General features: G+C 30.8%; 3 protein-coding genes across 3 annotated transcripts; all 3 read left to right on the top strand.

Moving 5' to 3' along the window:
- The first annotated feature begins 776 nt into the window (after positions 1 to 776).
- LOC25491005 (spermidine coumaroyl-CoA acyltransferase) lies at positions 777 to 3,003 on the top strand. Its single transcript, XM_013604919.3, has 2 exons — positions 777 to 1,091; positions 1,718 to 3,003. Exons 1-2 carry the CDS (start codon positions 842 to 844, stop codon positions 2,851 to 2,853), a joined length of 1,386 nt encoding a protein of 461 aa, XP_013460373.1. The 5' UTR covers positions 777 to 841; the 3' UTR covers positions 2,854 to 3,003.
- Positions 3,004 to 7,348: 4,345 nt separating this feature from the next.
- LOC25491004 (spermidine coumaroyl-CoA acyltransferase) lies at positions 7,349 to 9,947 on the top strand. Its single transcript, XM_013604918.3, has 2 exons — positions 7,349 to 7,598; positions 8,717 to 9,947. Exons 1-2 carry the CDS (start codon positions 7,349 to 7,351, stop codon positions 9,850 to 9,852), a joined length of 1,386 nt encoding a protein of 461 aa, XP_013460372.1. The 3' UTR covers positions 9,853 to 9,947.
- A 10,656-nt stretch (positions 9,948 to 20,603) lies between these two features.
- LOC25491003 (spermidine coumaroyl-CoA acyltransferase) lies at positions 20,604 to 22,521 on the top strand. The gene is made up of 2 exons (XM_013604917.3): positions 20,604 to 21,079; positions 21,369 to 22,521. Exons 1-2 carry the CDS (start codon positions 20,830 to 20,832, stop codon positions 22,496 to 22,498), a joined length of 1,380 nt encoding a protein of 459 aa, XP_013460371.3. The 5' UTR covers positions 20,604 to 20,829; the 3' UTR covers positions 22,499 to 22,521.
- Positions 22,522 to 23,412: the final 891 nt, after the last annotated feature.

The following is a 23,412-nucleotide window of genomic DNA, read 5'->3' as shown; positions in this document are numbered from 1 at the left end:
CAAAAATTTCCATCTTCACTTTTGGTCCCTCCTTTAAAGTAAACTCATATGTAGAATTCATATTTTTGAATAAAATTTTGCAGAAAAATTCATAATATTATAAGAATCTCTCCAAAAAAAAAAAAATAGAATTTTTTAACGAAACATGAATTTTTATATTTTTGATGGTTAAAAATTTATATTAAATTTATGTGTTTTTAAAAAAAATCTATTTTTTTTGGAAAATATTTTTACACATATCTGCACAATTTAATTAAAAAAAAATACTAAAATAAACTTAAAAATAGGAACCAAAAATAATAATTAAAAATTTTATAAAAACTAAAAATTGAAGGATAATTTTAAAGGGATTAAAATGAAAGGTTGATATATTTACAGGAACTAAAAATATATTTAACCCTTTTTCGTATACAGCAAGTAACCATCAATATAAACATACAATGCGATCTATTACTATCAACTCTTGTATGTGGGTTGTGTCCAGCCAAATAAAGTTTGCTACAAGCAAAAAGTCATGCCCAATTGTCAACATGCATTAAATGCAAAAAGTGAAAACCTTGTCCTCTAGCATAGTTATGGTTGACGGTGCTGATGTTGTAGAAATACAATGTCATGCACACATTTCACATTTGCAGCAACATTTGTCAAAGAAGGTTCACCAAAAAAAATAGTAACTTTTGAAAAATTAAGAACTAAGTACTATTGAATTCACATTGCTTCATTTTCTCTATAAATAGAGGTCTTGACACAAGGAACCATGCACCCGAAAAAGAAAATATAACTTCAGTATATCAAATTATTTAATCTAGATACCTTCCCACATTTCTCATAAACCTTTTCTATGGCATATCAAACAGCTACCCTAATGCTTGAAATGAAAGACGTTGTACTCATAAAACCATCAAAATCAATTCCTTCTTGTATTCTTTCACTTTCTACAATTGACAATAGAGAAATCTATAATAACCTTGCTCAAACTGTTCATGTATACCGATCACCATCAATTAATGATTCTGATTCGAGTTTCAACTTTTGTCATGTATTCAAAGAAGCACTTTCAAAAGCTTTGTTTTATTATTATCCTTTTGCAGGTATACTAGTTTTTTTTTTTTTTTTCTTTCTTTCATTAAATACAAATGTTTGAAATTAGAGTGGTTAAAATATGGATGCCTCCAATATAAACCTTTAAAATAGGGTGTGAGCCTTATCATTTTTTTTATAAATTTTAGTAAAATTTCTGGGTTAAATATTTTGTTTATCCTTATAAATATTTAGAATTTCATTTTGTTCCTATAAAATAAAATCGTAATTTTTAATCCTGTAAAATTTATGTTAGCATTTATAGTCCCTTTAAATTTTTCCTTCAGCATTTTTAATCCTCGTAAAATTTTCGTTATCATTTTTTATCCTTAAAAATAATAAAGGAAAACATTACGGAGACTAAAGTGTTATTTTATTTCGTAAGGATAAAAAACAAAATTGTGAATATTTATTGGGATCAAAAAAACATATTTAACCCAAAATATTATAGTCTTCTTGTTTCCTAAAAAAATAATTATGGTCTACTTTTAATTATAGCAAAATCCATTATTTTACAAAAAGTTGCAATGGTCCATTTTGAATATTTTTATGAAATCGAACACAACTTCTTATAATTCAATCTCTATATTCTTTCCTCAAGCTACCAAAACAATTAACAAATCTCTACGTCTTGCAGGTAGAATGGTGAAACATGCTGACGATGGAAAACTTAGAGTCAATTGCAACCCTAATGCAGAAAATTATGGTGTTCCATTCTTGGAAGCAAGTGCTAACTGCACCCTTTCTTCTATTAATTACTTGGACAATACCGACACAGAAATTGCAAAACAACTGGTGCTTAATCCTGAAGACAAAACTTACCCTTTGGTGTTCAAGGTGACAAAATTTCGTTGTGGAGGTTTCACAATCGGAATGGGGGTGCTGCACGCTATCTGTGACGGAGTTGGTGCATCTCAATTATTCAAAGCGATTATTGAACTTGCAAGAGGAAGAAATGAGCCCTCGACGATACCTGTGTGGGAAAGAGAGAGACTTATTGGATCAATAACTAAACAACCATTTCCAGAAAGCCCTATGAACAAGGAATCTGTTGCATTTTCACCTTTTCTGAATCAAGACAACACTACAGTTATGAAGAAATATTGTTTTAATGTGGAGGGTGAAATGTTAACAAAGCTTAAGTTGAGTTTGATGAAGGAAAGTGGAGGTATAAGGTTCACAACTTTTGAATCAATTGCAGGTTATGTGTGGAGATCAAGAGCAAGAGCCTTAAAACTTAACAACAATGGTGAAACAGTGTTGACCATTGTAGCTGGTATTAGACGCAAGTTGAAGGATTTTGAACCTTTACCTAATGGTTATTATGGGAATTCATGTGTTGATGCAAACACTGTGTTAAAAGTTAGCGAGCTCGATGAAAGGCCACTCTATGAAATTATTAACCTAATAAGAGAGACTAAAAACATTGCTTCCACCACTGATTTTATCAAAAATTCAATCAACACGTTGGAGACGAATTATAAAGAGGAATCCAGGATGCTAAGTACCGGTGCAGTAACGGTTCTGACAGAGTGGAAACATTTAGGTTTTCTTGATGGAAATGTAGATTTTGGTGGGCATGAAGCAGTGAATTTAGTACCAGCACCATGCAACTTGTTTGCGTCCATGGAAATGAGCATTTTTACACCTCCTAATAAATTTGACAATGATGATCCATCTATGAAAGGAGGGATTAAGATTTTTACTACACTCCCTGTTGCTGCCATGCCCAAGTTCAAGGAGGAAATTGAAGCTTTAAGATTTCTTAGTTAAAATTTGAATCTCCAAGATCGGATGAAGTTGCCTTAGTGTTTCAATTATTATGATGTTATTTAATAAGTTTTCAACGAGACATTATTGATTTCGTGTTATGTTATGATTTGTTTCAAGAGCAATAATTTAGAGAGTTTATTTTTTGTTTAAGTCAATATAGTAGTGAAGTGTTGATGTAAGATTTTTACATGTCATATAACTATTTATAAGTGAGTATAATATGATCGTTTCTGTAGGAAGTTGTGTATATCTTAAGCATTTCAACATCATTTATCATATTAAGTGTTTGGGTATAAAAGTTTGTTTGTGTAAACTATATTAAGTGTTTGGGTATAAAAGTTTATTTGTGTAAACTTTTTTGACTATTCATAAAACGAGTAGATATAGGACTATTTTGTTTGGGGTCAGAGACACTCAACTAAGCGTAACAGCTACAACCTCTCGTTCAAATAACGAATTCTAGCTATTTAAACGATATTATCACAATCACTCAACAACATCATTCATGTCCAAATCATATCGTTATTTCGAAGGGATCATTTAAATGTCGATTTCCCAAACTATTTAAACGATCACAAAGTCGATTGGATCATTTAATCGACGATTTCTCAATCTATATGTTAATTGATCCAAAAGCATTAAGTTATAGATTAAAAGTGATTATCAAAACACAAATTGGTATCAATATGGTACTACGACCACTCAAATTATGGTTTTACCACCATTCTAATCTTTAGTTTCTTCAAGGGAAGAAAATATCAAAAAGGGTCTATACTTTTAAGATCATTTATAATTCTGAAGGGACGTTATTCCTAAAAAGGGACTTTGATCTTAAAAATAATCTTTATTACAAAGAGACATATATTGAAGCATGCATCCTAGTTTAAAGCCACTTGATTCATATCAAAATTCCATACTTGTGTTATGTTTGCATAGTCTAAAATGAAAATGTGCAATAATCTTTCAGTTCATTTCTTTTATCCTTGTATATTTTTTGTTAAATTTTTTATAGGGATACCATCTTATGGTTCGTCCAAAACATCTAAATTCAAAAGACCGACCTTTCGTAAAACGATCAGAGACCAGGAACTACAAAACAAAGGCAGAGCACCAATAAAAAATCTGACTACCAAAATCTAACCGCCAATAAAAAATCCAACCACCAAAATCCAACCACCAATTTTCTTCTCCCACTATTCCACCTGACTGTTTATTCTCATTCATATATTTCTTATCCTTGTCCTTGTGAGTTAGTTTTGTATTTCTATAAATCTATTCTACCGTCCCAGGCACATTTCTCATCATTTTCCATTATAGTGTATGAGAAAGCACCCCTAACACAAAACCGTATAATTCAAGGCTCATAGGTGCTTGGTTGTTTTAGGAAAATGTTTTACATCAATTATTACAATATATTGGTTCTATTGAAATGTTAATGTGTATTACTACTACATTAACGAGGATTAGCAATCTAGAGTACCACGATTATTTTTGAAATTTTGCAAGGCATTTGTGCATAATATAGATAAGATGTGTATGTCGGAATATTTTATTATTTAATTATATTTTAAAGTAGCTATCACATAAAAATGTATTTATTTATAAGAATTATAATAGTTATTTATGAGCTCTGAGAGTAAATTGATGAATGATCAAATAAAGTAATAAGACAATTAAGATTTTAAATTGGATAATTAATTAAATATTTAATTAATTGATATGAGCTCATATATAAATATGACATGCTCTTCAATATACCAAACATTGCATATTGTCTCTTCTTCCCATTTGAAGAGTGTTTAGGGCTTAAAATATTCAGATTGAGGAAGAACCAAAAGTCAATAGGTTCCCGCCTCTTTATCTTTATATTTCAGATCGTGGTTGTTGAGAGACTACCACGAAACGTTCATCCAAATTTTCGTAATTCGTGATATCAAGGTAAACCAAGATAGATCATTATATACATGATCATGTTATATATATAGGCAAATTCTATGGTACGTACACTCAAAATTTGAGTGTACCGGTACACCAATCATCAAATTAATATTGAAACGAGTTGTTTTTTTTTTTTTTGAAGAAAAAGAATTGTTTTCTATCATTAACAATTACAATAATTAGATCTTATTTATCAAAAGTGTCGACGAAATAAAATTTATTATTTTTGAATTTTTGGTACATATAACAAAGAATATTGACTATTTTTTATGAGAAAATGTTAAAAAATTATTATGATTCTTATAAACAATGAAATAATATTTTTTCTTATAAAATGATGTTTTATAAAATATAAATATTAATAAATAACTATTTATTACATAAAATGATCATTAAATTATAAATTTTTAAAGTAGGAGTACCGGTATTTGTGAGGTGTACCGTAGAAGTATATATATGATTATAGTTTTAATCTTTATAGAGCACATTTAAATTGATAAATTAATAAATTAATTCCAACAGGGAGTTAGACATATTGAGAGAAAAATAGAAATTCAGATATTTAGGAAAGAATATAAAAAGTGATGTTCTCCAATTGCAAAAGTCTATGTCCTGAAAGCAACTTTCCGATGAACCTCTCGTGTAACCTGATATCTCCTCAAAGTTTACACAACCTAATAAGAAGTGAGGGGAAAGTTCATCACATTCACGACACTCTCAATTAATTTAACAAAAACGGTTCATCACTTTCAATTTATTCTTTTTATCAAAACATAATAATATTCATACCAATTAATATCCATACACCTCCAATCATTATTATAAGCAAAAATGTATTTTTTTTAGATTCATTCAATAAATAATGTATGTGTTCTATATTATAGACCACATACATCATTTATTTTTATTTTTTATTTAGCAACATACATCATTTATTTAATTTATCTAAGATGTGCATTTTTGCTTATAATATATAGTGACCACAAGATGTATATTTTATTTCTAACAAATTTTTTTTTTATCAGGTACAACAATGGGTACATGCACTTATGCAAGGACTGTGATATTGTCTTCTATATTTAAGTAAGGATATTTATGTAACTTATTGAAAGACTGAGTGTTTTGTTTTTGAACAACCAAATTTATTAAAAAAGACAGAAGTATAAACAGCATTTCACCCACAACTCATAATGCAAATATGGTCCTTTTTCCTTCGCAAGAAACCATCCAAGTAGAAATACAATAAGATGGTCCCGTATGTGAGAGTTAACTTAAAATCAGAATTCTGGAGAATCGTGCCACGATGGAGAAGTTTTGTGCCATGATTGTTGAAGCAAAATTCTGGAACAATCACTGGAAAAATCGTGCCACGATTGGATCGAATCGTGCCATGATGGTGCGATTGAAGATAAAAATAAAACGTATTTTTATTGAAGATTTGTTTCAGTTTTTTAAGGGATTACTTTCACTATAAATATAGACCTTGTATCAGAGCAAATTGAGAGAGAGATAGAGGTTTCAGTTTTTTAAGGGATTACTTTCACTATAAATATAGACCTTGTATCAGAGCAAATTGAGATAGAGATAGAGGAGGCTGAAACAAGGGTTTAGAAAGGCAACAACAAAACTAGGGTTTGTATAGAGTTTGTCTCTTTGGAACAAACACTAGGTTTTGAGGGTTGATTCACCTTGGGAAACACTATTAGGATTGAGTCTCTTGGTTACAGGAAGAGGCTGGGACTTTGGGTAGAATTAGGTGGGAGACTTATTCTTGTAACCCATTGATATCTCTTTTGCAACGTTACTCATCATATAGTGGAACGGATGGCTGCTCTCTCCCCCAGAATAGGTCAATTTGGACCGAACTGGATCAACAAATTCTTTTGTGTTCTCTCTTCCTTTTCTCTTGCTGTTGTTTTCTACTTTTTGCTTGTGATTATAATTGTTCCATACACTTTGTTTTGGTTGCCTGATTATTCATTGCTCCACACATCAAGTTGTTATTGGTGTGATATTTTCATCGAATTCACGACACCGTAAGTGTATTTCAGTTGTTAGCTATCAGTGATGACTTGTGCAGGGATCGGGGTTCGAACTCCAGATTTCCCACTTTTCCACACATAATGTGTTTAAATCTATCCAATGGAGTACTTGACAAAAAAAATAGAATGAGATGTATTACTATCAAATAAAAGTTGCCACAAGCAAATAGTCAATGAGAAGTTCACACATTAAATGCAAAAAGCGAAAACCTTGTCCTCATAGTTAGGGCTGACGATGCTGATGTTTTAGAAATGCAATGTGTTGCACATTTCACATTTGCAGCAACATTTGTCAAAGAAGGTTCACCAAAAAAAACAATAATATTTGAAAAATTAAGAACTACTATTGAATTCACATTGCTTCATTTTCTCTATAAATAGAGGCCTTAACACAAGGAACCATGCATCACAAAAAGAAAATATAACTTCAGTATATGTTCGAAAAGACTTCAGTGTAGTATATCAAATTAATTAATCAAGATACCTTCCCACTATATTTCTCATAAACCTTTTCCATGGCTTATCAGACATTTCCCCTAATGCTTGAAATGAAAGATGTTGTGCTTATAAAACCATCAAAATCAATTCCTTCTTGTATTCTTTCTCTTTCCACAATTGACAATAGAGAAATCTATAATAACCTTGCTCAAACTGTTCATATATATCGATCACCATCAATTAATGATTCTGATTTGAGTTTCAACTTTTGTCATGTATTTAAAGAAGCACTCTCAAAGGCTTTGTTTTATTATTATCCTCTTGCAGGTATACTAGTTTTTTTTTCCCTTTCAATCAATACAAATGTTTGAAATTAGTGTTGTTAAACTATGGATGCCTCTAATATAAACCTTTAAAATAGGGTGTAAGCGTTATAATTTTTCGTAAGTTTTAATAAAAAATTCGGTTAAATATATTTTTAGTTCTTATAAATATTTAAAATTTCATTTAGATCCTACAAAATAAAATCTTAATTTTTAGTCCTTGTAAAAAAAATTGTTAGCATTTATAGTCCCTTTAAAATTTTCCATCAATATTTTTAATCATTGTAAAATTTTCGTTATCATTTTTTGTCCTTAAAAATGCTATAGGAAAATATTACAGAGACTAAAATGTGAATATTTATAGGCACCGAAAAAACATAATTAACCCAAAATATTATAGTTCTTTTAATTATACACTACAAGAATACATGCAATTTGCTACGACGTGTTTCATAGCCAATTCCTATCAATTCAGTTTAGCTAGAGATATGCTACGGAATATCTATTGAATCGGCCATAGCATGGATTGAGAGACAAATTTGCTGGGGAAACATTTCGTAGTAGGTAGCTAAAATAAATAAATATCCTAGCAAATTTTGAATCGTGGATGGATCAGAGATTGTGAATCGGGGATGTAAGTCAGTGAATCAGAAGATTGTGAATTAGAGATCGGAGACAACAAATCGATGAATCAGATATGGTGAATCAGAGATCGAACATGGTGAATCCGTGAACTGGAGATGGTGACTCGGTGAAACGGTGATCGACGATAAAGCTTCAGTTTGGGACGGTGAATGTAATATAAGCTTTATCAAACAAAAAAAACGTAATATAAGCTCAAAAAAATAAAAATAGTAATAATAAGTAATTTTTTTTTGTTGTGTGGTATTTCAGTGGTATTTTTAATTCAGATTTGCTAGCAACACAATTATAGTAAAATAATGGTAGCAAAATTTATATGTTCTTGTAGTGATAGCAAAATCCATTATTTTACAAAAAATTGCAATGGTCCACTTTTGAATATTTTTATGAAATGGAACACAACTTCTTATAACTCAACAACCTCTATATTTATTCCTCAAACTACCACCAAACCAATTAACATATCACTATTTCTTGCAGGTAGAATGGTGAAACATGCTGATGATGGAAAACTTAGAGTCAATTGCAATCCTAATGCAGAAAATTATGGTGTTCCATTCTTGGAAGCAATTGCTAACTGCACCCTTTCTTCTATTAATTACTTGGACAATACCGACACAGAAATTGCAAAACATTTGGTGCTTGATCCCGAAGAGAAAGCTTACCCTTTGGTGTTCAAGGTGACAAAATTTCTTTGTGGAGGTTTCACGATCGGAATGGGGGTGTTGCACGCTATCTGTGACGGAGTTGGTGCATCTCAATTCTTCAAAGCGATCATTGAACTTGCAAGGGGAAGAAATGAGCCCTCGAAGATACCTGTGTGGGAAAGAGAGAGACTTATTGGATCAATAACTGAACAACCATTTCCAGAAAGCCCTATGAACAAGGAATCTGTTGCATTTTCACCTTTTCTGAATCAACACAACACTACAGTTATGAAGCAATATTGTTTTAATATTGATGGTGAAATGATAACAAGGCTTAAGTTGAGCTTGATGAAGGAAAGTGGAAATATAAGGTTCACAACTTTTGAATCAATTGCAGGTTATGTTTGGAGATCAAGAGCAAGAGCCTTAAAACTTAACAGCAATGGTGAAACAGTACTGACCATTGTAGCAGGTATTAGACGCAACTTGAAGGATTTTGATCCTTTACCTAATGGTTATTATGGGAATTCATGTGTTGATGCAAACACTGTGTTAAAAGTTAGTGAGCTCGATGAAAGGCCACTCTATGAAATTATTAAGCTCATCAGAGAGACTAAAAACATTGCTTCCACCACTGATTTTGTCAAAAATTCAATCAACACGTTGGAGACTAATTATAACGAGGAATCAAGGATGGTAAGTACTGGTGCAGTAACGGTTCTGACAGAGTGGAAACATTTAGGTTTTCTTGATGGAAATGTAGATTTTGGTGGGAACGAAGCAGTGAATTTAGTACCAGCACCATGCAACATGTTTGCGTCAATTGAAATTAGCATTTTTACATCTCCTAATAAATTTGACAATGATGATCCATCAATGAAAGGAGGGGTTAAGATTTTTACTACACTCCCTGTTGCTGCCATGCCCAAGTTCAAGGAGGAAATTGAAGCTTTAAGATTTCTTAGTTAAAATTTGAATATCCAAGATCAGTTGAAATTGCCTTAGTGTTTCAATTATGATGTTATTTAATAAGTTTTCGACGAGACATTATTGATTTTGTGTTATAGTCCAGTAATTTTAGGGAGTTTATTTTCTGTTTAAGTCAATATAGTAATGAAGTGCTTGTACTGGTGTGCTTGATGTTATAACATGCATGTTGTCTTCCAATACATCATCTTCTTCATACTATTTTTTCACTCATATTCTTTTCATCAAATAACAAATTGGTATCAATATTACAAGAAAAAGAAAAAAAAAAAATTGGTATAGGAATGCTAGCAACACACTTTTTAACACACTCTCTTGGATCAATATTACTCGTAATAAGTATGTTTTAATCGATTTTTTTTAGGGAAGTAAGTTTTAATTGATATATGTTGTTCTTTTCATGTCTAGCTTTATTGAATGCAAATATTGACTTCTTTTTTTTTTCCTTCTTTGGCTTTGATAGGATCGTAAGGAGTTGGACGTAGTCTTCTTGAAATAGAATGAGTTGGAAGTGCTCTTGTACAGTTAGTATATTTTAAAAGTGCTCATGTATCATCAATCTGTAACAAGAGTTTACATTTGAGCATGTATTTAGGAGTTTTTGCTTGGCTTTGTTTTCAGGTGTGTCCTCTTTGGATGTGAACCTTGGTTGGTTATGTAACTATTTTAGTTGCTCCCATGTATTAATGCTTGTATAAGGACTATGTCTTTAATAATATATGTTAAGAAAAAAAAATGTCATGCATTATTGTTATGTATATATATGATAGTAATGTTATGCTGCAATTTGGAAGTAATTTTGTATTAGCATCCTATCCTATGAAGTATGGATACACACTGAACCGACACTAACATTGATAAAACGATAGTAATTTGAGAAAATTACATAATTCAATTTAATTATATATGTCGTGTCGGATAGATATCAACACTTACAAATATTGAAACACGTCTAATTCGAAGAGTGTTTGTGTTTCATAGTCAGCATCTATAAAGTATTAGTAATAATGGTTCCAAATATAAAGTATTCGAATACCCAATTTTTAATCAAGATTATTCAATACGCGACTTTAATCGAAATTATTCAAAGTACCATAATGTCAAGAAAAATGTAGCAAAATAAGCGCGACATATAAAAAAAACATAAAAAAAAAGATCCAAAATAATTAGGCATTAGAAACCATTACATTCAATTCATTTTCCTCGTCACACAAGTCAATTGGGTTGTCCTCGACAGTTTCTGGGGCACCTGCTTTTGGTTGAGAGCCAAAATAGCATGTCCTCCCGCTCCTCCTCAACCTAGAATGATTGTACACCGGTACCTTCGAATCCTTCATTTTTATGGAACCATCACATTCGATTTCGTGTCATGTCACATGTGATTTTGCTTTCTTCTTGTCATCGCCCTCCTTTTTGTTCAACTGAACCTGATTCTGATTCTGAGACATATCTACATAGAGAAATTGGTGATCAAAACCTAAACTAAACAATAATGTCATAAATCATAAAATCAAAACCTAAATCTAAACTATCATCATCTAAACCTAAACCTAAACCTAAACTATCATAAAATCATAAAATCAATAAAAACTTCTATAATAATTCATAACAACCTAAACTTAAATAATTCTAACAGCAATTCTAACAATTCTACAACAATTCATCAAAACATAAACCTAAACTATCATAAAATCATAAAATCAATAAAACATCTATAATCGAAATTTAACCAAAAACAACTAACAATTCAATCACAACACAGCAATGCAATAGGATTCAAAACACTTACTTGATTTTTTCCTTAGAATTGGCTTGGAATGGCTTAAGCTTGGTGAAAATCGCACCTAGGAATATCAAAAACGCAACAATGGAGTTTTGGAAACTTCGGCAGTTAACTGCCGTCGGTTCTTTCATAATTCAGCAGTTAACTGCCGTCGAGGCTTTTCGTCTCTTACATGTATTTTTCAGCCTTATCAAATAAGTGAACACCAATTTTCTAATATTTAATATTTCTTTAAATTATTTGCGCTTATGTCAAAAATGTTATTGGGCCTATTACATAAAATTTATTTGGATTAAATTTACTCGAAAAACACTTCAATAAATAACACACCTCTTCAAAAGAAAATCATACACATTGATTTATGGATCGAAAGGATATCCATCTATTAAAATATGATAATAGATGGATTAGATGGACATAATATTTAAGGGATGGATTAGATGGACATAATATTTAAGGGATGGATTGAATGATTTTTTTTAGCAAAAAAAAATAGTGAATTTTAATAGAGTAATTGATTTTTTTGATCAATGTATTACGATCCAAATCTATATATTCATCTAATCCATCCATTTTGTCACCTTTATATAAAATATAAAATATGAAATAATTAATAAGGTTCTAGTTTTCGCTTCTTGATTTTCAAAATATATATCAATATTTGAAAACACAATCATCATACAGTGTGTGTCTTTATTTGTCAAAAAAAAAATAAAAAATACAGTGTGTGTCTTTTAAGTTGTTTTCTGATCATGCATTAATGAATTCATATCCCCAGTAAAATTCGTTAATTACTGACCAAAGATTTCCTGCGGTTTTTTATGTATATATTACTTTCGCGCGGATTTTCCTGCGGTCATGTTCTCGTGTAGTAAACTAGTTAATTACTGACCAAAGGTTTCCTGCGGATTTCGTTCCCATCACCTGCGGATTAGCTACAAAAATCTTTCCTGCAAATCCTAAACATCCTTGACAAAATTCGTAGAAAATCGATATTCTGCAAAATTTTCATCAAAATTCGCAAGAAATTCCACAGGAAAAGCGAAAGTTTCTAATCTTATGTTTTTTTGGGTGGTTGTCGAAAGTTTGAACCTCAAATAGGTGCATTAAATTAACAACGTAAAGGAAAATTTGAAACTTATAAAACATAAAGGACCTGTTTAAAACTTAAAAGAACATATTTGAAACTTAAAAAATTTAAATGACTAACACGTTATTTTTGTCATACTTAAAGGACCAAAAAAGGTATTTTGCCTTTTTTTCTTTGAGAGGTATAAATTGTGATGCCTGTGCAGCCGGCGAAACTCTTGCCAATAATTTTTTGCACTATATTGAATTTGTAGAAACCAAAAAAGAGAGAATTATAACTCACTCACACAACTGCAGGTTATTGGAACTCAAACCTGATTGTGAAAACGTTCAACATGACTATATTGACATTTACAATTGAGTTAGACCTCACAAAAATAAGTATATCTTTTTAATTGCTTACACAAGATATATGGCCGGTGATTATAAACAAAAATTGTCTTGATAACCAGTGCCTTTGGGGTATTGGTTAATAAATCGATAAATAGAAATGATCATTGAACTATAACTTGTTACTTTTGCTGCAATGTTAACGCTCAAATCATTGATTGAATTTTTTATTGATTCAAATCGATCTGTCAGTATGAACCAATCGAACACCGCAACAAGACGCGAAATAAAAATAATGTCGCACAAGACGACACACAACACAACATCACACTCAGACGAAGAAATTATGATAAAACACAAGAAATAATTTGATATATGTGAAAACCATTTATTTAGATCAAAATAAATAAGAAAAAAGAGGAGTGATTCTAGATCAAAAATTACCTAAACTATTGAATTTATGAATTCAACCTTTATATAATATATTTAAATATTTAGAGACAAATCTTATTGCAATAGGAACATTTTTAATGCAACAAGAACAATATTGAATACTATCAAATGAATTAACTTATTTTAATCTTTGTAATTATCTTTAATTGTGTGTAATAAATTAAATATACAATTAAGCCAAATAGAAATATAGACAAGGGGTAACTTAATGTCCATGTTTTGTGCATAATGTAAGGGTGTATTTGTTTTAAGTTATATGTGTAGGTTCCCGGAAAAAAAAATGATTGAAATATATATGCCTATGTTTGTTATAAGTTTACTATATCTTATTCTCGGGTATAAAATGTTTATGGGAATAGAAAAAAAAATCCAGAGAAAATGGTTGAAAATAAAGTTTCTTGTAGATTGGAATAAATTCGTGTGTAACTACCTATTTTTAATGTTCCTTGGAATATTATATTGTTAATCAAACATCTTTTTCTTAATACCTTGAAATAAAATTCACATCTTTATATTCTAAGGAATATTATTTTTAAGAATAAATTTGATAAACATGAAAAAAAATACACCCTAATGTTATAAATGGAGGTTAAAGTTCTACTTTTACTTGTAAAAAAAGACTTGCAAAAAGAAAGAAAAAAAGATTTGTATTTGGCTAAACTATAAGATTTTTTTGAAATTAATTTTTTTTTAAAGATTTTGAATTTTCAAAATAAAAAAAGTTAACTTAGAAAAATCAAATTCGAAATTTAAAAAAAAAAGGCAGATATTTTTTCCGAATTTTTTTTTTTAACTTTTTCTACAAAGAAAAAATTCAGATTTTTTTTTTCAAAAATTTTATTCCAGATTTTTATAAAATCTTTTTTGAAATTAAAATTTTAGAAAACCCACTTGGGTTGGCCTAGTGGTATTGGCTTGGAACTTGGGAGTGTGCTCCTCCTCAAGGTCTCAGGTTTGATTCTCTCTGGTGCCAATTTGAAGGGTTAGTTTATCTTCTTCAAAAAAAGAAATTAAAATTTTAGAAAAAAAATCAATATTTTATGAAATTTTCGAAATTAAAAAGTTCATTTTTTATTTTTTAAACAAAAGATATAAAATTTAGAAAATATTTTTCGTAATAAAAAAATCCTGATTTTAAAAAAAATTCCGTGAATAAAAAATTTCAAATTTATTTTTAAAAATTAATTTTCAAATTTTTTAAATTATTTTTATTTCTAAATTAATATAAATGAATTTATATTATATTTTTTAAAAAAAAATAGGCACAAATGTCACGTGTACCCTTAAAAAAATAAAAAATAAAATTAATTATACAGTCAGTACGCCACATTAGAATATATGCACAGTCACCATGCCACATAGTGTACCACGTCAGCAAATATGCACAGTCATATGGGGGTGGGGCGTTTTTTGGAAAAAAAAGTTTACAAGGATGCAAATCAAACCTAAAATTTTATAGGGGCGAAAATAAAAAATGGTCTATATTATAGGGGTGAAAAACACTATCAACTCTATATTTTTTTATTTTTTTTGCAGACTTAGTGATCCATTTTTAATGTACAAGTAAGATTCGTACAGATTGTCAAAAAGTAATTTAAAAGATTCGTACAGATTACTGTTTCTGATTTGAACATATAACCTACTTGCATTGATATTTATATAAGAATAGGAATTTCTTCTCCCATTTGTTTCCCATCCATATTCCTTATTTACTAAAGGCATATCAAATCAATATCTCACCTTCAACTATAATATTTCTCATCGATCCTTTTCCATGGAATAGGAGAAAGCAACCCTTATAAAGATTGAAAAGGAAGATGTTTTGCTTGTAAAGCCATCAAAATCCACTCCTTCTTGTATTCTTTCTCTATCAACACTTGACAATAAAGGTGCCAATAATAACATTGTACAGTTCATGTATACCGATTATCATCTGCAATTCATGATTATGATTCCAGTTTCAAACCATGTCATATTGATAGATGTTTGACAATTGTACCAAAAATTATCGAAGTAGTAAAATAATATGTTTCCACAAGAATTGTTTTTAATCTCAATAATTCAAGTACGTTATTAAATAGGATGTATAAAAGTTTATATTGATTTGCCACTAGACAATTGATTGGTTTGATTGCATAAAAGTAACGATAGAAAGTAAAGAATGGTTTTAAAGAATAATAGAGAGATGAGATCAGGTCTTTCGAATCATCGATGTTCTCCTAATTGGTATACTGCACCTATTCTTATTAATGATTTTCTAGTTCCACGATAGTTAACAAAATAGTCCTAATCAATCCCTTGAGTTAGGACCTCTTCTCAAACTACATCCCCTAATTTCTTAGGCGGTCTAATAATCTTTGAAGGTTTTAAGTACGTTAACCTTTTATCACTAATAAACGATTATCCATTCCTAGACTAACCATGTTTATTAGAACAAGTTAATTAGGTCTAAGTCGAAAGCTATGGTCAGTAGTTATTCGTTCTCACTAAATCATGTTTATATTTGATCAGAATATAAAAAGCATTAACAACAATTGAATTGAATTAAAACTAGATTGTCATTCACAATAAATAGAGTTTCACAGCAACATGGATCAATTAAGGTTACAAAGAATCATCTCAGACCTAATCTCTAAGAGATTTAGCTACTCATAATTGAGTTTACAAATTGGATAATCAATAATGGAATCAAAACATACATGAACTGATAGAAGGTTGAAGAAATCACCTCATAGCCGTCTTTGGGTCTTAAAATCGCACTTTTCTCTTCTCAATTCGTAACCCTTGTCTTCAGAATAGACTTCAGCTTAGATAGACACAAGAATTCGACCAAATTAAATCGGGTCACGTTTTAAGTAAATCGTGACACGTTTTCATATGTATAACAAACAGCTGAATTAGGGTTTCACCAAATCGTGTCACGATTTTTCCATCGTGACACATTTTCCTCAATGCCGAGAGCATGTATTTTGCTTTGCCAAATCGTGTCACGTTTTATGCAAATTATGACACGTTTTTCTTCTTTGTACTTTATTCAGTTTATCTACTTTTCTTGCTACTTAAGTTATCTTGTGAACTCCAAAATGTGATCAAAATACATATAAAATTACGTAATGACGAGATGTCATCACATGTAATCAAAGAAGCACTATCCCAGACTTTGTTTTAGTATTTTTTTATATTTTCTTAGCAATTTGTTTTAGTATTATCCTCTTGTATGTATACTTGTTTTTTTTTTTTTTTTTTTTTAAAAACAACCGATAGTAATTATTAGTCTTTTTTACCGTAAAATAAACTTAATTTAAGTTCTAAAATATGATGACTGCAATCAATTTGACTATAAGATGTAACAAAAAAAAATATAATTTGACTATGAGTTGAAACATTTTGCATCAATATTTTTAGAGTTAACACGCTATCAACACATAAAAATTTCAGTAGCATAAGCACTTTAAAAAACCAAAATCTTAGTCCTAACAAACAAACTATTTCTTTTTCACATGTGGCTATTGGTCAAGAACAAGGTTGTCGAAATCGAGATTTTACTTTAGGTCGAAAGGGAATAGAAAAATTGCAAATCGTAAGATCGCAATAAAAATCGAAGGATTTTACTCAAGGAATTTTGTATAATCGATATAGGATAGCAAAATCGTAAAATCGCAATCAAAATCGAGAATTCTACCAAGAAGAAGAAGTCTCTTTATAGTTGTTTATGAATATAAACATTGAATTGGTATGTATGTGTGCTATTGTGTAAAACATGCTCTCAAGAGTCGAGTGTAGACTTTGGAGCATGAATCCTAGTCTAAAGCTACTTGATTCATATTTCAAAATTCCGTACTTGTGTTCTTTTTGCATAGTGTAAAATGAAAATGTGCAATAATCTATAGGTTCATTTCTTTTATCCTTGTGTATTTTTTGTTAAATTTTTTATAGAGATACCATCTCATGATTCGTCCACAACATCTAAATTCAAAGGACCGACCTTACACAAGATGAATAGAGACCGATATACAAAAACTATAAAACAAAGGCAGAACAACAACAACAACAAAAATAACATAGCAACATTGATTCAAACACAGCCTAGATTGAGGCCTACCATATAGCACTTTTGAAAAGAAAATCATAACAACACTAATTCAAACACCACCTAAATTGTGGGTACCTAACACCAATAATACGGTTTCTTCTCCCACTATTCCACCTGACAGTTTATTCTCATCCATATATTTCTTATCCTTGTCCTTTTGAGCTAGTTCTATATTTTTATAAAGAAAAATGATATTTGTACAATCATTTTTTTATATTTTTGTGACAATTTTATCTTTTATATTTACATTTTGTTTTTACTTTTTCTCTATTGCTTTGGTTTTTGTATCAATACTCATATTTCTTTGTATATTTAGATTGTCCCAGAAATTGTCAACAAAAATGGTTGTTCAAATAACACTCTTCTTCTATAAATCTATTCTACCGTCCCAGGCACATTTCTCATCATTTTCCATTATGGTGTATGAGAAAGCACCCCTAACACAACAACATATAATTCAAGGCTCGTAGGTGCTTGGTTATTTTAGGAAATTCCAGATATTTTACACTAATTATTACAATATATTGTTGCTATTGAAATGTTGATGTGTATTACTACATTAACGAGGATTGGCGACTACCACGATTATTTTGAAATTTTGCAAGGAATTTGTGAATAATAATAATATAGATAAGATGTTGATTACTCATCATTTTTATATTAATTTACGTTAGTTTTAGACTTTGTTTTGATTGATTTTCTTAGTTTTTAATTAGTTTTAGTCTTTATCATCTGATATTTAGAGAAATAAATTAATTTGTGTTCATTTTTCCCCAACATGACAATCCTTGGAGCATTTGGGATATTTGTGTGTTTTAACAGGTTTGCATTAAGTTTTAGAAGTGTTAAGATGTCTAATAAGGAATTTTGGAAAGTCAACCATGACAGTCATTTCAAAGTATGCAAATTTGGAAGAAGAGATGTCAATGTTGTCATTTTATACCTGGGTGCAATCAGAATTCAGAAACCCAGTGTTGCTGCCATTTTGCGCTTGGGCGCAAAACAGATGCGCATGGGCGCAGTTAGTTGAGTTCAAGACCATTTAGCTGCTGCCAGATTGCGCCTGGGCGCAAGCGCAAAATAGATGCACCTGGGCGCCAGAATTAGTCATTAATATTGCCATGTCATTTGTGCCTGGCACAAAACGGCTGCGCGCAATTTCACGTTTCAGCAGGTTGCCTATTTAAGCCAAAACATCATATTTTGAAAGGGTTCGGAGAATTTTACATAGAAATTTGAGAGAAATACTTAGAGAGGTTCCGAGAAGGTGTTGTTCGACCTAGAGGAATGGAGTTGAAGCCTTTCACCCTCCACCTTTATGTGTAATTCTTTCAATCCTTTTTATTCTTTGTAATAAAGCCATGAGCGGCTAATTTCTCTATTGTTAGGGATGAGATTATCTAGATGACAACTTTTGTTCTATGACTTTATTCTGATTATTGATGAAGTTTATTAAATCATTTTTCTTATCTCTGTTCTTAATACTTTTATTGATTGATCACCTTTAAATTGATTTACGGTTTATATTGTAAAACGGAAGTTGAATTTATAAACACTTGAGATAAGAAGTTTTTGCCTTTGTGATCTAGGAATAGATGCAAACCCTTAAAACCAAATGAGAATTCTTGTTCATTCATGCTTAATTCTAATCTTAAATTCACTAATGAATTAAGCAATTTTTAGCCGCCGAAATCCACACGATTTTTTGTAGTATAATAAGTTAGAGAATTCGGTAATGATTCCATAAGTCCATCCAATAGTCATATTAAAGTTGTTAACTCAAGATAGTCATCTAGTGAAACTCATCCCTAACAATTTTATTATTATCAAGTTTAAACCAATTTTACTTCACATAATTTTCATTATTGCTATCAAAAAAATTTAGTACTATTTTGTTCAATTAAGTTATAAACACTATTCAATAGTATAACATGATCTTCGAGTTTGACACTGTGTCTTACCGTTTTAATTTTACTACTTGCACGATTTCGTACAGTAGCGAAAATCGCTATCAGATATCTATGTTGGAATATTTTATTATTTAATTATATTTTAAAGTAGTCATTACATGAAAAATGTATTTGTATATAAGAATCATAATAGTTATTTATCAACTACTAGCATAAATTGATTAATGATCAAATAAAGTATTAAGACAATTAAGATTTTAAATTGGATAATTAATTAAAAATCTAATTAATTGATACGAGTCCAAATATAAATATGACATGGTCTTAAATATACCAAAAATTGCATATTGTCTCTTCTTCCCATTTCAAGAGTGCTTAGGGCTTAAGAAATTCAGCTTGAGGAAGAACCAAAAGCCAACAGGTTCCCGTCTCTTTATGTATATTTCTAATCGTTGTTGTTGAAAGACTACCACCAAAAGGTCATTCAAATATTCATAATTCGTGATATCATGATAAACCAAGATATTGTAGATCATTATATATAGGTCCGGCCTGTGCAAGTGCATCAAGGCCCTAGGCACACGGCCTCAAAATTTGGAAGAAAAAAAAAAGAAAAAATATTTGTACCGACGAACAAAATCCGTCATTAGAAAAACACCTTTCCATAGGTAAAAGTTCAAAATTCAACTTTTTTACGGTCAATTATACATTGTTCATAGATAAATATTTATTTGTCTATGGGTAAAAGTCAGAATGTAGATGTTTGTCACTCAAAGTGGTGTTAAATTTTTTTCAATATTTTTTAAATTAAAATTCTCAAGATTAAAACAGGGCCTCCGAATTATCGAAGACGACCCTGATTATAATCATGATCATGTATTTATTCTGCATGAAGATATATGATTATAATTTTAATCTTTATAGAGCATATTTAAATTAATAAGTTAATAAATTAATTCCAACAACGAGTTAGACATATTGAGAGAAAAATAGAAATTCGGATATCTAGGAAACAACATAAGAAGTGTCGTTCTACAGTTGCAAAAGCCATTGTCCTGAAAGCAAATTTTCGGTGAACCACGGGTGCAAAACCCTATATTGTGTGAGTGATAGACATAACCTATTGATGTGACGTTACTTAACATGGTCATTATATATGATAGAGAAATAGTTGAATATTTATTTAAAATATCTTCTCCCACTATTCCACCAACCGTTTCTCCTCATCCATATATTTCTTAGCTTTTTAATTCTATAAATCCATTCTACCTTCACATGCACATTTCTCATTATTTTCCAATATGGCGGATCAGAAAGCACCCCTAAAGCTAGAAATGAAAGATGTTGTGCTTGTAAAATCATCCAAGTCCATTCCTTCTTGTATTCTTTCTCTGTCTACACTTGACAATATATACATCAATAATAGCCTTTTTCTATTTGTTCATGTATACCGGTCATCAACAATTCATGATTCTGATTCGGGTTTCGACCCTTGTCATGTATTCAAAGAAGCGCTCTCAAAGGCTTTGGATTATTATTATCCTCTTGCAGGTATACTTGTAAAAAAGAAATTATATGACAAAAATGTCTTAGAAATCGTGGTTGGGCCTAACACAACCCCGCCAAACAGGATTACCATCTTAGAAATCATGGTTGGGCCTAACACAACTCCACAAAACCAACTTGTAAGATGAGGATTGTACTCACTTATAATAAACACATTGTCAGGCCATCACCTATCTGATGTGGGACTCTTAACAAAATGTTACTAATGAATTGTTATAGCATAAATAAATAATGTTACTAAATCACTAAACCAACTTCTCACTCCATTTCCCAGGTAGACTAGTGAAACATGCTGGTGACGGAAGACTTAGAGTCGAGTTTGGTGTTGGTGATGCAGAATATGGTGTTCCATTCTTAGAAGCATATGCTAATTGCACCCTTTCTTCTCTTCATTACTTGGACAATACTGACACAGAAATTGCAAAAGACTTGGTGCTTGATATTCCTTCTCCTAAGGATAAAAGTTACCCTTTGGTGTTAATGGTGACAAAATTTCTTTGTGGCGGTTTCACAATTGGAATGGGGTTGTCGCATGCTATTTGTGACGGATTTGGCGCATCACAAATCTTCAGAGCAATTGTTGAACTTGCAAGAGGAAGAACTGAGCCATCAGTGAAACCTGTGTGGGAAAGAGAAAAACAAGTTGGATCAATAGCTATACAAACTTTTCCACAATGTCCCATGGACCGAGAATCTGTTTCACTTTCACCCTTTGTAAATCAAAATAATACTACGATAATTAAACAATATTGTTTTAAAGTAGAGGGTGAAATGATAAGAAGACTTAAGTTGAGTTTGATGAATGAAAATGAAAATATAAGGTTCACAACTTTTGAAGTGCTTGCAGGTTATGTGTGGAGGTCAAGAGCAAGAGCCTTAAAACTTAAAAGCAATGGTTTAACAGCGCTAACCATTGCAGTTGGTAGTAGACGCAACTTAAAGGATTATGATACTTTACCTAAAGGGTATTATGGGAATTCTATTATAGATGTAAATGTTGTTTTAAAAGTGAGTGTGCTCAACGAAATGCCACTCTATGAAACCATTAAGCTGATTAAAGAGACTAAAAATATTGCTTTCACTGCTGATTATGTTACAAACTCAATAAACTCTTTGGAATTGGAAGCTAGTGGTGCAGTAACGTCTCTAAGTGAGTTGAAACATTTGGGTTTTCAGGAAAATTTAAATTTTGAAGGCTATGAATTAGTGAATTTTTTAACTGCACCATGCAAGATGCTTGGCACCCTCGATACGTGTATTTTCTCATCTCCTAATAAACTTGATGATCATGATCTGTCAATGGAAGGAGGAGTTAGGATATTTACATCACTCCCTGAAGCTGTAGGAGATCCACACTCAAGGTGCATGCATGAATCACATGCATATATATACACATTGCGATGACTTGTCATGATTATGTGTTTTTTTTCCCTACGTACTATAAATCCAAAGATAGGTTGACACTCTTAATGCTTATACTCTTTTGTGCTACTTTAGAAAATTTCGGTTAACCAAATATATGGTCTGTGTGACCACAATTTTTCAGTTGCATGACCACAATTTTTTCAAAAAAAATGTGGTCACGTAGCTAAAATGCGCGTGACCATCATTTTTCCACTTAGTTAATCAAATAAATTATAGAAAAATAGTCGTCGCACAATTGTGCCATTTTACAATTGTGCCATTTTAGTATGTAAATGTCATATGGATGATTTTGTTTGCACGCCTCGATATATTGATTTTTCTTTAAACATGATTATCTATATTAAAGAAAATACTTTTTTTTTTGGTTGACTTTTTCTCCTTTCAAAATTATTCTAAAGTTTCAATAAAAATAGCACATGTAACAAATAGATAAAAAGTAAATTCAAATATTAAAACAAAATATAACAAACGATATATGTCTGATTGTTTTCAATCATTTAAAAAAGATAATGGATGGAGTGAATTCAAGTATTTAACAAAGTGTAATAGATACAATATTTATTTTTTGATGCTCCTCCTTCAAATCTGAATACCCTTCCTTTGAGAGCAGTTGACAATCATCCTGTTATCTCTCCTATGGCCAGGGGCGTTCCTGAGGGGGTGCAAACAGCTCAAACGAGCTGGGCCTCCCTCAAGGATGGGCCTCATTTTTTTTATATCCAGTATAATGGTGGTTTCTTTTTAGGCCCCCTTAATATCTCTTAGGCCCCCTAAGATTATTTCATTCCCTCACAAGGATGGGCCTCTTTTAGGATTATTAGAATTAGTTCATCTTGATTTTGGTGTTAGGTAGGGGTTTCTCATGTATACGGTAGTCATTTTCACCTCTGGGT

This window comes from Medicago truncatula, chromosome 3 (assembly GCF_003473485.1).
Source record: "Medicago truncatula cultivar Jemalong A17 chromosome 3, MtrunA17r5.0-ANR, whole genome shotgun sequence".
NCBI classification, from domain to species: domain Eukaryota; kingdom Viridiplantae; phylum Streptophyta; class Magnoliopsida; order Fabales; family Fabaceae; genus Medicago; species Medicago truncatula.
The sequence above is the reverse complement of the archived record's forward strand: the minus strand, read 5'-3'. Positions and strand labels throughout refer to the sequence as shown.

Coding starts and splice junctions, on each gene's coding strand:
- LOC25491005 (XM_013604919.3), top strand. CDS start 842: ATGGCATATCAAACAGCTACCCTAATGCTTGAAATGAAAGACGTTGTA. Junction 1,092..1,717: donor TTATTATTATCCTTTTGCAG/GTATACTAGTTT, acceptor TACGTCTTGCAG/GTAGAATGGTGAAACATGCT.
- LOC25491004 (XM_013604918.3), top strand. CDS start 7,349: ATGGCTTATCAGACATTTCCCCTAATGCTTGAAATGAAAGATGTTGTG. Junction 7,599..8,716: donor TTATTATTATCCTCTTGCAG/GTATACTAGTTT, acceptor TATTTCTTGCAG/GTAGAATGGTGAAACATGCT.
- LOC25491003 (XM_013604917.3), top strand. CDS start 20,830: ATGGCGGATCAGAAAGCACCCCTAAAGCTAGAAATGAAAGATGTTGTG. Junction 21,080..21,368: donor TTATTATTATCCTCTTGCAG/GTATACTTGTAA, acceptor TCCATTTCCCAG/GTAGACTAGTGAAACATGCT.